The sequence below is a fragment of the Strix aluco genome, chromosome Z (genome assembly GCF_031877795.1).
Source record: "Strix aluco isolate bStrAlu1 chromosome Z, bStrAlu1.hap1, whole genome shotgun sequence".
NCBI classification, from domain to species: domain Eukaryota; kingdom Metazoa; phylum Chordata; class Aves; order Strigiformes; family Strigidae; genus Strix; species Strix aluco.
Genome location: NC_133971.1, coordinates 76660663 through 76678573, shown reverse-complemented (window position 1 = coordinate 76678573; position 17911 = coordinate 76660663). Strand labels below are relative to the sequence as shown.

At 36.4% G+C, this 17911-nt stretch overlaps 1 protein-coding gene across 2 annotated transcripts in view; it reads right to left on the bottom strand.

Moving 5' to 3' along the window:
* Positions 1-13475, bottom strand: part of SLC1A3 (solute carrier family 1 member 3) — a 68951-nt gene extending 55476 nt beyond the window's left edge. The window contains exons 1-3 of one of the 2 annotated variants that reach the window (XM_074812430.1): positions 13319-13471; positions 12150-12383; positions 11472-11746 (exon numbers count right to left, since the gene is read on the bottom strand). In XM_074812430.1, coding sequence (XP_074668531.1) covers positions 11472-11652 — 181 coding nt within the window. In that variant the 5' untranslated portion in view covers positions 11653-11746; positions 12150-12383; positions 13319-13471. Of the gene's footprint in view, positions 1-11471; positions 11747-12149; positions 12384-13318 lie in introns of both variants that reach the window. The other variant, XM_074812429.1, reaches the window with a different exon arrangement.
* Positions 13476-17911: the final 4436 nt, after the last annotated feature.

The window sequence follows — 17911 nt, the reverse complement described above, 5'->3', positions numbered from 1 at the left end:
AGCCATGGTAGTCCTGGATGGCACATAACGATCTGTGACAGGCCTGACATTTTCTGGGAGTGCTAAAGTCATTGCCCACATGCTACGGAGTCTACTGTGCATGCATACATGCACCTGGAGCTCTCTGAGACTTCCAGACATCGAGCAGTTTAGGTGAAACTCCTGCCTCAGTTAAACTGTGAAAGATCAGAAAACATCAGGCAAAAAAAGCCTCCAATTCCACCTGGACAGAGTTCTAAGGCTGTAAAAAGAGACATGTCCAGAGAAAAGCAGATGTATAATGAAGTAAGAGTTGCATTGATGTCACAGAATTGTTCCCTGCATCGGAAGAGAAGTCTGTGTGCTACCTTTGCTCAGGGGTCAGGAGAGTGGTGTGGTGCTCTCAGCTATATTTAAGAGAGACAGAGCTGCAGTGCTGCAGTCACAGTGCGTCAGGAACACCTGTCTCTTGAACCTGACCCTGAAGATTTGCTTTATCAGGTGAGAGCTATTACCTCCCAAAATAATCACACCGGACTTCAAACATCACTATTCAGTTGCAATTTGCAAACATCAAGAGGCATTTTATAATACTCATGTGTTTTATGGGCATTTAGAGCAAGATTAACATAGATACACAGGCACTTCATTCGCAGCTCAAAATTAAGACACTTAGAATCTCTGCCTGCCACTGCCTAACTGTGGAGGTGCCTGAACTCCTGAAACACCTTTATAACGATAGTTGGGCACTTGCATGTTTTCTTTAGTTGAAAATATAGCAGGTCCTCCTTGGATTTTGTGGACAGAAGGCATGTGATTGGAATGGGGAGTCTGAAGCTGTAAGGAAGAACTGATGTAACTAAAGATGAATAAAATCACTGTTCTATGAGGTACTGCCTAAACCAGGACATTTCTTATACCAAATCTGAGGATATAAAAGCATCTGAGTGCTGTTAAAAAGTTTTCTTAAAAAATCACTGAAATCTGTTCTTTGCTGCTTCTTGGCTCGTGTTACACTCATGCATTTTTCCCCTTCTCTCTTGAGTTATTTGGTTCATTTGCCCTTCCCCAATTAGGAGGCAATTTTCTTCCCTTAAGAACATGTCAGAAAGAGTGTTCTCTTTTTATCCAACTTCTACTTCTCTGTTTGCCTTCAAATTTTTTCTTAATTTTTTTCTTTGTCTTCCTTTAACTATTTCTGTATTTATTTCTCACCTTTGGTTTTTCTTTTGTTGTTATTTATAAGACAAGCAATTGCAGGGCATTTGAAGAGGATTTGGAATGAGGAAGTTTTCACTGCTGGCACTGAAGTAGACTGTTCTTGATGGAATAGGGACATTATTCCTGATTTCATCCTCAGACAAAAGACTTTATTGGAAGACAAACTATTCCTAGTTTGTGCACTTGTGTGTTAGTCTCTGAACTATAGAAAAAATAATTTTGATGCAAAAAATAACAAATAATTCCATCAAAATTCAGGAATTCTCTCTTACTATACATGTAAAAAAGATCAGGCATTCACAATATATGCCAGAGTATATTTTGTGAAGCATTATTTGGAATTATGGTACTACTTGGTGCTTTACAAAATTACTGCAATAGCTATTTTTTCATGCCCAGGTTTGTTTTGCTGCTTCACCTTCTTGACTAATGTTATGCTTTTACTCCCATAAACAATAGTTCCCAACAGATAAGAAAGCTGCTCTCTTAAAGTTTACATAGTTCCTTTCTTGACTTTACATTTCTTTCTTTTCTGTTTTTCCTCAACTGGAAGCTGACATAGTCCTTAACAGCTCCAAATTCTGTCTTTCTCTACTACAGTTTCATATGCCCATCTGTATTATTTTGTCTTTCTTACAGTGTAGTAACACTGAGGAATCACAGTCAATGAGACTGAGATCTCTCAGTGCCAAGAACTTTGTGCAAACACGCTCAGAAAATGGAGCTCTGCTCTGAAGAACTTCTGGTGTAGTTTAGCAGAGAGCCTGAGGTTATACCTTGACAGTTGTCTGGTTTTTTAATTCCACCTTAGACATACACTACAAAACAGTTCATTGTAGACTTGACTTCCTTGATTTACACCATCATTTGTGGACATTCAAATTAAGCATTCATGTATCTATGGAGCTAGCCCAATTTTTCATTCCTACAAAACCACCTGTTAATTTAGCTTAGTGCTGATAGTCTAAATCTGTAACTGAGATGTTTGCCACTGACGATTAAGTATATTATTGAATCAAGATATGCCTATGCCAGAACTGTTTGGGTCATGGAACATAACTCACGTGGAAGACTTCGTTAAAAGATTTTAAAGGGTCTTTTTTATCCAGTGTTTTGCTGACACATGCAAACAACCTGGACAAGACTGAGAAGAAGCATTACCTGTTGTAGAATACAAGACTTTTGCCATATCAGTATAAGCATTACCAGAATCCTTTATTTATGTTTGATTTATCATTCAGTGAATTCTTTCAATAAGGAAATGAGGTTCATGACTGAATTTCATGGAATCTTGTTACCATCTTTTTAAAAAGATAGCTAGAATGCTTTCAGTCCCTACCCGTTTGATTTTGTTAGTTGAGGTACTTCTTCCCTAAAAACCTTAATATGACTATGAAAATATTTATAACTAGAACCTTCCATCTCTTTAGGTTATTGGTCAACAGTCTCTTTCAACATATGAATTTCCAAAAGTGTTTTATTTCAGTTGATTAAAAAGAGTTTTTATGCCTAACTTCTTGTGAGTTAACTCATCTGAAGGATATGTAGCATAGAGGATTAGTTTAGATGTAGCCTCCATATAGGTTATGATACCTCTCTTACTGTTATGTGTTACTCAGAATCACAGAATTTTCCTATCTTAAAGGTCACAAAAATGGCAAAGAGAAACTGGCACCTGGTACAATACTTAATTACATAGTAAGTACCTGAGTCCAAACTGTGACCTTCAAAGTCCTTCTAGATAAAAAAGCTTAGTTCTGGAAATCTATAAAATTAATGGGCACTTCTGTTTGTTTTGGAAGACCCCTAATTTCTCACTATTCTGCTTGTGTTTTTCTCAGAATTTCCATGATCTAAACATCTGTTTGCCGAACTCCAGGATAAATCCTAGGGTCTAGAAACTGAGCACGACTGACACACACACACAGAGAATCACCTGGATTTGGGATGCCCTGTGTTCCTGTTCTTGCTCAGAGCCTGGGGCTCCCTGTTATAAATGAGTGTTTTAGCCATTAGGTTAAAACCTGATGCCACCTTTTTCTCTCTTGGCATATGTATTTTCCTTTAGAAGTCATGCCATTTCCTTCTGCCTGATAACACAGCTTTCAAAGGAACGGTGAAATTGCATCCTCCTGTAACCTGCCTTTTGAAAGGAAAAGAGTAAGCCAATTCCTCAGGCGCTGCTGACACCATTCCCAAGGTGAGGGCTTTTGTGCTTCTGAATCTTGACTGGATGAAAATATCTGGTATGGTTCTGACTCACTCAGAAATGAGTGGGAGTAGGAATGCAAACCTGTTTGTTTGTTTGTTTGTTTTTCTCCTGGCAAGTTTTAGGCAGTTATATGCTTAGCTTGTGGACTTGTGGGGTTATTCTTTTGAGTCTCCTAGCTCTCACTTATGCACTAAAAAGACAGAGCTCTGAGGTCTGGATTCCACATACAACTCCTTTTGCTTATACTTTAGGCTTTGAAGGACTAGATTGTACATCCATGTTTGTTTAATGTATGTATTCCCAGGTCAAAATGATTTAAAAAGACATCAAGATATATGCAGTAGCCTTATTTATCAACGGCCTTTGGTTAGTCCTCTCAGGAATTCCCTGATTAATAATCCTCTATATAAAGGCTATTTTATTATTTTTTAAATTTAGTCCTTGTGAATGGTAAAACCAGAGCATTTATTAGAGCCAGTTTGAGGCTATGTTTCAGTGAAAATAATGCTTAACACTTAAGCCTCATCTTTTATAGACTTTTTTTTTTTTTAATAAATGAATTTTCAGTTATGCCAAGTTGCAGTAAATGGTAAAAACCAAGCACACACTTTGTAACTGTCAAACTGATTTCCATTTATGATCTATCCATGCTAACAGAAAATACCTAGACATGTCAAATTTCGAACATGAAAATGCATTTCTTCAATATACAGAATTGAACAGGAATTCAAAAGGTGAATGTAACTGATGCTAAGAGAAAGAACATGGGAGAACAACCAGAAAATATGAGTAACAGTAACACTTTGTTATCCTCCTGATTCTCCTGTTATCATTCTGGTTTTCTTTGCCTCTTTTCCTGTTTTAACTATTTTCCTCTTCACTGTTGTACAGTTCACAGGACCTATTATTTTCCTCATTTGTTAAAAAATGCCTTACAAAACCTATCATCAAAATAAATTTATTTTGTATGGATTTTTAAAAGTTACACACCCTGTGGTTTTGTCCTGTTGATTAAAAGTACAGTGTCAGTACAACTTCAAGCCTGACGGGTTGATGTAAGAAATGGAATAATCCAGCTCTTAGTAAAATTTTTCTGGAATAATTTCCATTTGTTCTTTATTTATTTTTCTTAGTTTCTCTGCTATTCTATACCATGTATTTTTGTTGTATCAATGACTAATTTAAAACACCTTGGTCAGGAGCCTAGTTGTTTTATAATATCCATTGTAAACACCACAACATATGCTATGAACAACACAGTTGGAGAAATTAGTGTGGGAGGAAGAAATCTCAGCTCCTTACTATTATTTCTTTTTATTTATCACTTGCATTGCCTTATTTCTCCAAAACTCCAGACTGAACTGAACTGTAATATGCTGAGAAACATATGACAAAAAATGCTAAATTCCAAAGAATCCTTTAGGTTGGAAAAGATCTTTAAGATCATCAAATCCAACCGTTAGCCTAACACTGCCAAGTTCATCACTAAACCATGTCCCTAAGTGCCACATCTACACATCTTTTAAATACCTCCAGGGATGGTGACTCCACCACTTCCCTGGGCAGCCTGTTCCAAGGCCTGACAACCCTTTCAATGAAGGAATTTTTCCTAATACCCAACCTAAACCTCCCCTGGTGCAACTTGAGACTATTTCCTCTTGTCCTATCGTTTGTTACTTGGGAGAAGAGACCAACTCCCACCTCGCTACAACCTCCTCTCAGGTAGTTGTAGAAAGCGATGAGGTCTCCCCTCAGCCTACTTTTCTCAGGGCTGAACAAACCCAGTTCCCTCAGCTGCTACTCATAAGACTTGTGCTCTAGACCCTTCACCACCTTTGTTGCTTTTTTTTGGACATGCTTGAGCACCTCAATGTCTTTCTTGTAGTCAGGGCATTACTGAGTTATAATCTGAAATTGAATGAAATACAAAATCTGAAGGGAATGCACAGTAAACGGAAGGAATTGGGAGGATGGACAGAGGATATACACAACTAATGTAACTGCATGGATTATTTTATGCAGTTGGTGGTTCCAGAACATCTGATTTTTTTAAATAAGGCATGAAAAAAATAAAAAAGTCGGTATCTCTCATGTGCTGACCTAGAAGTCAATGCTATAGTACAAATTATCATAATGCCTGCATTTATATTTTATTTTTTCAGTAGTCTTATTAACATCCAGAAGATCTAATTTCTTTATTTACCTCTCATTAATATTGGATTTCTTTGTACTTTTTTTAGATGTACTTTATCTTGATTCACCTAAAAATATAAGTATTTTATAAAAACATTTTTTCCTCTATATCATAAAATCCCTGGAAACTTTTAGATGCCTATTTATTTCAAGAGATTGTATGAGAAATTTAAACCACATGAATTAAAGTTTCAGGAATTCATAAACAAGTGAACATGCCATCTTCAGCTACACCTTCATTGTGGCCAACTCAAAAGCATTCCAGTGCAGAGGACAACTCATTCTAGCTTTACAATAGCTAGGGTACTAGTAAGGATCTAACAATGTTAAACATTTACTCAGCATACAAATCATTGGCACCTTGCTTATAATTTTGTGCTGCTCTGCAATCACCATAGTGACTACAGTGCACACCTACTGAAAAGTGGAAGGGACTGGCGAGCCCTAATACTAGTTCACTTGATGCTGAAATGTCTTTTTAGTCCCCTTTGATGCTCAACACATTATTATTTTTTTTTTTTTACATTCGTTCAGATGACCACTGTTTCCATTGTAACATATCTTTTGATAACATGATTGCCATATTCTCCTGGCATTCAGGGAATTTTCTTGCAGAATCTCTGAGAAACCACATAAATATCCTAAATATCTCATGCGATTACTGTCCTGCATTCTACCCAGGATAGCCCTGAAATCTGCTTTGTAAGAAGTGGTATTACATAAATAAATTTAAATTTAATTTCTAGACAGAGTTTTGAGAATCATACCTTCCTTTTCACAAGCTGTATGAAGAGTGCAGTGAATGTATGTTTCTCTAGACTGTTTTATGACCACTCTGACATACTGCTTTTGAGCACCACTGATTTGGTAATTTAGAGCACATAAGAAGGTAGCAAGTCTATATTTAGCACATTTTGTATCTTTACTGTGCATATATGCACAGCTGCTGTCTCCAGAATGCACAGTTATGATTCAAAAATTAGCCAAGTTTATTGTTGCTACTCTGGGGCACATATAGCAGTTCAACAACCAGTGTTGTTTCATTTCAGTAACACCAGAGTGTACAATAAGAAATTAAGATTGTGATAATAAATTAACATGATTTTATTTTGCAAGTTAACTGCTAAACTAGCATACTGTTCATATTTCACAGTCTGACTTTTATTACTGGCTACTTACTAGCAGAAATAAAGTTCTCTGTATTTCTATACTTTTTCTCTCTGGTGAAAAGGATCATCTCTTTTGAATTTTTAAGTGTTACTCTGAATCTTACAGTGTCTGTTTACATTTTTTTTTTTTCCCCCCAAAATTAGAACTATTTCTTAACTTCAAAAAGAATTAAGGTTTTGGTTAGCAATTTTACTTAGGAAGGTTTTGTCATGCAGAAAGCAATTGTCCCAGGCAGGTTCTTTAGGAAAGCATTGGGACAAAGGCAGCCTCCGAGTTCAGCATAAATAGAATTTCTCCTTACCTGTCCCCAAACTATCTTGATTTTCTTGTATATATCTTAATCTTTTCGTCTGGTATCACATTTCTCTCTTTATGTTTTATATATTCTCTCACCTAGGACTCACCTCTCACAGCTGTTTCTCCTATAGTGATGGATTTTTGCTTTGTTCTCATGCAAATTTTACCAAGACTGCCTTAGGGACTGTCATCGTGTTCACTGTCAGTGTGTAATGGGGTCAAATACCCTTCTCTGGGTATGTCAGCCTCAGCCTTCAGTGGATGCAGAGTATCTGCTAGTAGCAGAAAAGAGGTGGGCGCTACCCAGGGTTCTTTCTACCTGTGTGTTATAGCCTTGTAGCTCTTGGGACTTATTTTAAACTATTCTTCAGACCAGGAGTCTGTTGAGATAGGAGCATCTGCTACTCTGCGCAGCTTGTCACTGTTCGGATATTTTAGGGTTTTTGTGGGGTTTTTGCCTTTTACCTTTCTATAAAGAATCATCTGCAGGCTTTATTTAACACTTTGTTTTTTTCAGGGACATAGGGACATTGTCAATGCCTTAATCGCCTCTGTCTTCTTCCTGTACTTTTAACTACTTTTTTTAATAAAGATGTTGGAAAGTTTTAGAATCTTATATATGGTGCATGCTGTTGTAGAACAAATGTTGTATGGTCCTATCTACATTTTACATCCCTTGTGAGATTGCCTGCAATTACAGAAGACTGGGTTCAACGACACAGCCAGCCCTGTGCTCCCTTCAGTGGACAGGTATCCAGAAGGCAGAACTGGACCTACATCCTCCTTGAAAGTCCCGATGGACAACTGCAGCATATAACTTTGGCAGTGCACAGAGGATTTTAGCTAACAGTTTGGAGCTATAATGGCTTCATGACTATGCAGAAACCGTTTTTTATAGTACTTGTTCCACAACCTCCCTCTACTTCATTGAACCTTCATTAAAACAGTATTTGTCTGTGAACAGCTTCTCAGGATCTCTGTTCATCAGCTCTGTGTGTCTCGATCTTTCCTTCAGCACAAGTTCAGAATCCACAGGAGGTTCTTTGGCATTTAGGAGTCCTGCCAGAGTAAAGTCTAGACTCCTGTGGAATTTTTGGAAAATGGGAGGTAAGTAGCAGAGAATCAAGACAGTCTGCTGAAGGAAGGGTATCTGAAAAGAAGGCATTTTGGGGACAGGATGATGGAGCTAAATAGCGTGGGAGAGAGGGCACTGCCTGAGATTTTGCCAGTAATTTGGCTAGCACTTCAAAGTTTGTAAGACTTCCTGCAGATTTTCTATGAGCCACCATGACCCCTAGCCTACCTTAAATTGCTCCTGGTCATCGTGACACTCTGAATTTACCAGTGGTCAGCTGCTCAGATTCGCCTCATGTAATTGTTCTCATCTATCGCCTCGTGCCAAGATCCACTGCAGAAAACTAATCTGATATTTCTTGGTGTACCAGAAGAAACCGAAAAACTGCATCATAACTCAGTTACTGACCATGCTTTTCTCAAAGTTTCTCAAAGGGCTTGAAAGCAGTTTAAATTTCACTAAAAATAGCAATAGCAGTGATAATGATGATATGCTAGACAGATCCTACCTATGCAGAGTGTGAAGTCAGGAGGACCTTTCATGAGGTTTTTGGGAAGTGGAGAATAGCAGTAAGGAATCCTCAATGTGAATTACAACTTCTCGCATCTTCATCATTAGGTTTTTAAAGATTAATTGGTTTTGTATTGTAGCAGCTAGTGGATTCAGTTTAGAATTAACTTCAGAATCAGAGTAACAGCAGAAGTTACAGTAAATGGCTGTATTTCTCCTTATCACGTGAATGCTAGAAAATCTCTACTCTGTCTGCAAAATGTCAGTATGCAACTCAAACAAATGCATGTTGCAGCTACCCACTTCATAACAAAGTGGATGTTTCCACAGACACAAACTCAAGTGCCTGTTATAAACTACAGTCCTGAAACTGGGCTAAGACATATGATCCTATCCATTTAACCTCCACCAGCATCAATCCTGCTCAGCAAAGAAATCAGAAACGCTCTATTAAATGTCAGTCCCTTGGCAAAAGAGGCCTGAAAGAAATGTTTCTGAAGAAATGTTGGTCTCTTTAAAGCTAGAATTTTGCTTTTCCTGAGGTTAGTGTTTATGAAAATTGCTGGACTGACAGCCCTAAAAATTGATGTCATCTCTCTGTTTAGATTACAGAGAGCATTAAGAAGAATTTCTTGTAAATGATTCCACCCTGGTCTGAGTATAGTTTGGCTTCCACCTACACTCACATCCAAGCATCTCTGATGAGGCAGACAGTAGTGCTAATTGGTGCGTTAATTTCGCAATGTTGATTACTGTCTGCTAGGAAAGGTATCAAGCCCACCATCTGATTTTCCACAGATCACCGAACAACTGAGAGATGATAACAATTAAGTCCTTGCCAAACTACACAGATGGAGTTCAACCACTGATTGTTTCCCAAACTCTTTAGCCAACTGTTCCTTATTTCTGAATATTTCCACAACAGCAACAAACTCTCAAAAAAAAACCCCTTACCTTTTTATGAGCTCCCAAATGTGAACTTGCTGTTCTAATTGTATATATGTACTGTAAAATTACACCACAAATAACAAGTGTGACAAATTTTTGGAGTATTCTGTCATAGTAATGAGAAGACTTTTTTTCACATATTACACCAGATATGTCTATAGGTTCATGAGCAGAATTGGAGGAGCTGGCTCATCCTAGGCTGCACATTTTCATTAGTTCCCCAACTTGTGTTCCAGATTTACTGGTACTCTGCCATTGCTGTAGGTGGTAGTGGAGCTGTGGGCAGACGTTTGTCACTAGTCGTCTAAAGTTAATTGGAACATGCAATAACACTAAAAACACTTGTCCAACCTACATTTCTGTTCTCACATTGCCAGATTTATGGCAGTCACACTGGAGCTAGATGATAGTGAAAAAATTACAAGAGCGCATTCATCTTGTGCAGTATAGACAAGTGAGAATCTAAGAACTGCGTTCCTTTGAGGTTGGACAGTGTTTCAAAACCTCCTTAATTTGTTCTGCCTTTCCTGACCATTGTAGATAAAATGCCTAAATTTTTTACTCCTGATATTAATGGGGCTTTTGCACAGAACAAATTCTTATTTAGGAATTAAAAGCACTTGTGATCAAATACTGTTGATAAATATGAGAGACTGACATTTCTGTTATAGCGACAATGTACTTTATTTTACCAATATGTGAATTAGGATAATTGTCTCCCAGAAAAATACCATCAAACCAGAAATTAATTTAAAATAATCCTGCAGGTGTGGTATCAAGCAACAATAATGACAAAGCCCCAAAATTTCAATTCCTAAAAAAGTTGTAGAAACATGGTAAACAGCTTTATATGGAACAGCACTATCAAGTACATTAAGGCCTACACAGGTGTAGGATATATACCCTTATCTTTAAGTGCTAACATTGGGTTTTCATGAGCAGATTCACACTTTTATATTTTAAATTAATTAGAAAATAAAACTGAAAGTACAGTAAAGCCATAATGTTCTTGCTCACACTATAAAGAATGGTATTTCATGACATGTATGGCGTCATTTAGAAAATCTATAGTTAAATTACCAAAAGTGATCAAATAATTACATAAAGGAAAATTTGTTTAAAAACCTGTGTTTTTCTCAGAATTGTATCTTTCTAATGTAAATTCAAAATGTGTAGCAATATTTTAAATTTACATTTTGGCACATTCCAAATCTAAATGCTGTTTGATGTTCTGAATTCCTCTCCATATACTCTAAAAAGGCATTTAATCAGGTGCTATCTTGCAGTCCTTTGAATAATTAACATTGCCATTGTTGCCCCAGTTGCATGTGAAAGATGCATGTGTAAGATTGTGAGTGAGAGAGCATAAGCTTGTAGTTAGGTTTGACTGGTTTGAATTTACTAAGGGAAAACTGAAAAGATTGAGGCTCTAATATACATCTTTGCTTAGAAATGTCCCTTAATGTCATTCATTGAGGACTTTTGGTTGTCATTATAAGGTGTTATTTTTTGATAGATTAGGTAAATAAAAGTTACAGCCTAAGCATTTTGCTGCAGCTGGCTATGATGGAAAAAGATTTAATTGAAAACATTCAATTCAGTTATTGTATCTGATTCTTTAAGCAAAGGATCCATAAAACAGCTGTTTTTCTTCACCAAAATTCTTCTCAGGAATACTAGAATAAATTAAAATGGCTATTCCCTGAACTTCAACATGCAGCTGTCAAAGCCAAAACTCTCCAAGCCAGAACATTCTTATCAGTGTACAAGAATTTGGGATCTCATTTGTAATGCAAATCACCCAGGCAAATCGTCATTGTCAAATGCACTGGAGAACAGAATATTCCTATTGAACAAATTACTCACCAAGAATCACAGCAACAACGGTGAAGAGCACAAAGGCATTCCTCAATAAATAACTTTTAACATCATCCTTTGTTATGCTCTGCACTTTTTTTTTTGCCAGTAGTGTACGTTTCCGGACTCCTTGTTGAATACGTTCCATCCTACTTCCAGTTTTTGGATCTTCTCCGTTGCCTTTAGTCATCTGTCTTGCAGAATGTTTTCTTTTATAATTAACTTCTGTCAATATCCCTTCAGAAAAGTGGAAGACTCTTTTCTGTGGCAGGTAGTGGAGAAATCTGCAAGACAAGAAATATCAAATGTTGCAATAAGATTTTAAAGGAATGGTTAGCCATATGTTTACATGGAAGTAAATAGTCTTCATGTTTCAGTATAACTTGTATTATTTGTAATAACTAAGTTATTTTTGATACATAGCCTCAATGACTGTTAAAGAACTCTGAAAGAAGGATTATGTGGACCGATCAGATATGTATCCTGTGTCTTCAGAAAATAAGTTGAATTCCTGTCATGCTGCAATATCTAGGAGTAACATTTTTTGTGCAGTTGTTAGTGGTATAGTAATGTAAAATTAGTACAATTCATAGAAGCACAAGGTACTATAATGTTTAAAACTATCTCTCAGGCTTGCTTTTCATCTGTTTAGCAGGCCCATATTATCTGAAAAAAATTCTAGCTCACCTTCACATTGACCATTGGAGAGAAATATTTTGCTTGAATTGGTACATTTAAAATGTTCTGCATTTCAGATGTTTTTAAATGGTTGAATGCATTGGCTGAATTCCTCCTTTTCACATGGCAAAGCGCAGCAGGAATAGTTTATTTATCCCTCAACCTCTATTTAGAAGATATGCCTTTGACAGTTTTATGTTGATAACATTCATCTTTGAAGTGTATAAACTATTCAGAGCACATCTGTAAAACATCAGAAGTTATATCCCACTTAGCTTGTTGCTTCAGACTGTAATACAAGTTCACATTGCAAAGTAATCCTTAGCTTGGCTTGACAGCAATTATGGGGATATAATCTGATTTTTAAGAAATCACACACTGAATCAACCTTAAGATGTTTTAATATTAAACGTCCTCATTAGGTCTTTTTTTTTTTTTTTTTGTGGCTGCTTGGTATGAATATACTTAATAGTGGAGCCTGTACAAAGGTATTTTCCAGACTGGGAATTCTATTTTCTGAAGTCATAGTTAATACACAGGCATGTTTTTATGAAGAAATTAGAAATTAATAAATGGATAGCGTTAGTTGCTTCCGCTGAAATCTCTCTCCATTTATAGACAGTCCAACTCTAACATCTGACTTCTAATAAATCTAGTGCCTAAGTACCTTTTTTTAAGGAAGCACTTAGAATATAAATTCACAGAGTTTTCAAACATCACGTTTTAGAGGAAATACCATGTTGTAACAAATTTATTTTGATGGGATTAATCACTGCTTCTACCATATGTTTCAAGATTGGCACTTTAGTGCAATATCCTCTCTGAATTTTAATAGAACGCTATATGCTTTGCTTCTTTAGAGAGTGGAAACATTCTGAGACTGAGCTAGATATTTAAATTAGTAAGTATTCTAGCTTGGACATGACTACTGTGTGCAAACAGGGTTTTTTTCAGAACAACTAATTTTAGTATGTTGTTTAAAAAAAAGATTCATTCACAGTCCCTTTTCATTCCAAGATGATTAATGCAGGTTATCTGTCCTTTATAACTTACATTAAGATCAAAAAAGAACATGGATACAGACAAAAGGATCATTACATTAAGTAACATACAAAGGCAGAGACTGAAAAATTAAGACTTCATACTTAAAAACCCACCAAATGAAACAATCAGCTCACCTTTTCAGATCTTCAGTACTCTAACAACACAGTGGTGGCAGTTAAGGTAGGGGTTTCCCAGCAAATACAACAGAGCTGCAGAGCTGAACGAGAGGGAGACAGAGAAAACTGACAATCTGCATGTGCTCCGGAATACAGCAACTTACTATCACTGTAACTTAAGGAAAGGGGAGGAGACTGTTAGCCCAACTCTGAAAAAAATAAAAACACATCAGAAGAGAGGGGAAAGCTGAGCTTCTGGAATATTGATTAGTCTTGGCACAGTGAAAGCAGGGTCACTTTCTTTGTTTTTCCTTTTAGACCACTTTCACGCTTTGTCAGTTCAGCTTCGTTAGAAATGCAAAATCAGAACCCAGGAAGAATTGAAGGATCACACACACACACAGAGCAGGGGAGGCTGGAGCACTCCTTCATTAGACATTCCAGGCTGGAAATCTGAAAAGCCTAAACATAATTATATAACACTACTCCTGTGCGTTCTAAAATAAATGGTAAAATATCTGACCATGCTAGTTCTAAAAAGAGACATGCTGTGAGGCTACCATGTATTTTCTCTTTCTTAAAGACAGTTATTCATGATCTACTCTTCCCAGGGTGGGGAACCAGACATATCTTTCAGAAGCAACTGGAGCATTATCAAGAACAGAGAAAAACATAATCAGCTATAATTTCTTGTATGTTTCTTGTAGATATTCAAAACACATGATGAGACTTGCCTCTTGTTTAGCAATTTAAACTCACTGGTACTAAGCCCCATTCAGCCTGTTTCAGTAACATGGAATGAATGATGAAGGGTAAAGCATAAAGAATCCACTTTTGAAAAATAAGTGACCTTCAGTTTTTTTAGCATTTGAAAGTTTGTACTATTGAAAAGATATTTGCAGAGGAGAGTCAGGGGAATTCCCAAAGACCACCTTTCACTTTTTAGAGGAGCACTTTCATTTTAAATGTTAGTAAAGTCAGTTTAAAATATTCAAGAATTATATTTCAGTGCATCTTTTCTGTGATTTTTAAGTGTATTTCCTTATAAGATGAACAAATAGTGTAAATGGAAATTTATATAAATTTATGCTAAGCATATAATTTAAGAAGTTTGTTTACACATGATGCAGCTTTTAATATTGTTTTCCTGGAAAGTAATTTTAAGTGTACAGAAATAATCTTATGTACTAGACACACAAAAAACAATTAGGTATGAAATAAAATCAACAGCAGTGTTACTTCCACACAGTCACAGTAATGGTTTTCCTAAAGTGTTTTCTAATTTGAATGTGCTTCAACTAATGATGTATAATGTAGAGAAAAATAATCCTACAGTATAATGCAAACTTGCTCGTGAGTAATGTAGCTTTGAGATTGAACTGTGTACCGCGGAATCTTGATCTTAGGTGTTGAACTTAGAAAGTAAGCATCGAAATTAACTTATTAATTGTCTTTAAAAAACCAGAAAAAATGTTGACAGCTTGTGTTGCAAGGATAGAAACACATGCTATATTTTCTTATACCTGGTAGCTTAAATGTCTATCTCATTCTTATTTTTTTTGGTGCAGTTTTAAAATACTTTCACCATTTTGCCTGGAGATGGGAACTGACCTCTAAACTGACCTTTGGCCTTTAGTGATCTGCTTATTTGATCTTTCTTTTTGGGGTATGGCATGTTTTCTGTGAAACCTCCCAGATAAGGACTTCATTCCACCCTCTGTTCATATGAATAGTAATGTGCCAGTTGCCTTAATGGGATAGAGGTCAGGCCCCAGATAAGGTGATCCAAAAGTATGTCATCATTTAATGCTTTCATTAATAATGGAGTCTATGAGAAATGAGGATAATAATGTGAGAGAATTAGCTATTCAGTGAGACAAAATGAAAACAGACAATAAGCAGTCGTACACCTCAGCTTAACTTCAGCAGTGATACTTTCATTAGCTGTCAGTGAGCAACAGATATTATTACACTGTTAGAAAACCAGAACATTAAGAGCTTTTTGGCAACATGTTTTTGTTCAAAATTTTCTTTCTGTATTTTTCCTTTCTTATATTACAATAAACATGTATTTTAGATATCCCTGGATAACAATAAATGAGTCACAGTTTATAGTACAGCGTCACCCTGCAATACATGAAATTGCAAAGGACTGGAATTTCCTTTTACATCTACAATAGATTTAACAGATTTAGTATACAGTATTTCACACTAGCACTAGGACAAATTTAAAATGTTACTGCTAAGTGCTTCTATCTGTAGTTTTCAGTAGTATTATTAGTTTCTAGGAAGAACAACCTAAAACATGAATGTTACTAGAAACATTGTGGAGTTTCGATTGGATCAGCCAATACTAAGAATATACAAAACATTGGTATGTTTTGTAGAGTAAATCAGAGCAGCAGTCATTGGTGTTACCACAAATTTTACATTGACAAAATAATTTCTACATCCTTCAGGGTTTTTTTAATAAAAATCAACAAGGTATGACCTAAGGCCGTGATGAGCCTGTCTGTGTTGTTATATTAGCTCATCACTCTAATTTGTGCTTTGAGTTTCAGCTTCAGCCCTTCTTTGACAATGCACCAGGTGGCTTGCAAAGCAGGAAAATGCAAGTATAAGGTAAAGACCAGCTTTAACTTGAACCTTGTCCTCACAGGCAGTGTGGATTCAGTCAGCTGAAGTCACGTGTTGTGGTAAACCCAAGCCCTGTTTGGTTGTGGCTAACAAAATCAGTCAGTAAATGTACTTTGCATGTCGGCAAAGTATCTGAGTGCCTTTGTAGAATAAGTAAAGGTATTAGAGTGGAAGCTGCTGTTCAAACATAAAGTATTGTTATTTTCAGCTGACTAGAGATATCAGACAAAAACCCAGGGAAGTCAGTTGTAGCAAATGCAACAAGTGGAAATGAAGCAACAAATTGTACAACCATTTAATTTCCCATATAGTCATAAATGTAGTATGAGAGTTCATGGATCCCAGCTGAAATAAGCTTCCTAACTTTCGAAGTAACTCAGTGTTCACATTAGTAAATCAGCATTATAAATTAGTACCGACTGAATCTTTGAAGTTTTGGAGTTTTAGGTAGAAGCTCAGCAAAGTATTCTTGAAACCACAATGGCAAAATTGGAATAAAATTCTTGTGAAAGAATATGTTTATTCACAGTAAATGGTATGTCAGTATGTCCCCAGTCTTCAATTAAGTTGGAAAAAGAATATATATGACTCCTTTGCAAGCTCCAATCCAGTTTAGAGCTGTTAATTACCATTATAAACTGTTGTACCAATGAAGAAACAGTCTCTAAGAGGTCAAATTTAGTCCATACAAGTTAACAAATACTTGGCAAAGCTAAGACACACCCTTAGGCTCCTGAATATTCTGCAGGACCATGGCATGGTTTTTTTCCTGAGATACTTGGTTGGCTCTTGCTTTTCTGAGCATGTTAAAATGAGTATGAGAAATTGATGTTTAGTGTTTGTTTCTTTTCAAATCTATTTGTTGGAGTGGGATTTGACAAATACCTCAGTTTTGGCCAGCCAAATGTGAAAAATATACTTTATTTTTTATTAAGATCTGATGCAATGAAAGTTATCACATTGTTTTATTGAAGACAGTGGGAAGAGATAGTGTGCTGTCATTTATATATTTACATGTGCTCTACACACATCAAAAAAGACATAGGCTATGTTCTGTTAGTAAATATGAAAAGCTGCAGGAAAAGATCTGTAGATCCATAGTTGGTACTGAGGACATGACATTTGCAGTGTACGCACTGCAGTAGTGTTACTTTGAATTAGTTCTAACCTTGTTTTGTGGCCCAAACATCTGTTACTGCTCGGACTGTATTATCTGGTTTTATTTTTCCTAAAGGAATCTGGTCCATATCTTGATATGAAACAAAGCATGTTGCTGTTGGTCACTTTTAGTAGGAAACTTTGTCTATTGGTTATGCTGAACTTGAGTTTATCTTTGATACATTGTAAATCATTGGTCAAGCTCAGTTAATAAAAATTATGCTGTAAAATGTTCAGTTGATAGTAAAGATTAAATTAGTAATATAAAATGCTACTATTGCATCAAAAGAACATTTCAAAAACAAAGTGTTTTGCCTGGGATTAAGCAGAATGATTAGTAGTAATGGCCATTCTAATCAGCAGGACTCAGATTTTCAGTGATCTGTTTCTACATTTCTATTTAGTATCCCATTACAGTCTTAACATTGCTCACTCAGGCCAGCCAACAAATACTCTTGGTCATTTTTTTTCCTACATTTTGAGGTCTTGTGCCATGAGTATAATTGTGATTTTATGCTTTCAGGCTCTGTCAGTTGTCAGTCGGAAGTTGTATAATAAAAACGCGGCATTCCTTTTCTGCTCTGTGAAAATTCCCAGCAGAGAAACATGAACCTCTAGTATCTCCATTCAGCATCATGGGCTGTCTGGGCCTTAACACAAACTGTATGTCTGACTGCAGCTGAATAGACAACCTTGTTTCCTTTCAACACAGGGCGTCAGATCACCCACTCACTCTTGGGAGAAGGGGGAAGGGAAATGAAGTTATACCAGCAGAGGATGTGGTTTATGAACTTTTCCCCTAACTGTCTTATCAAG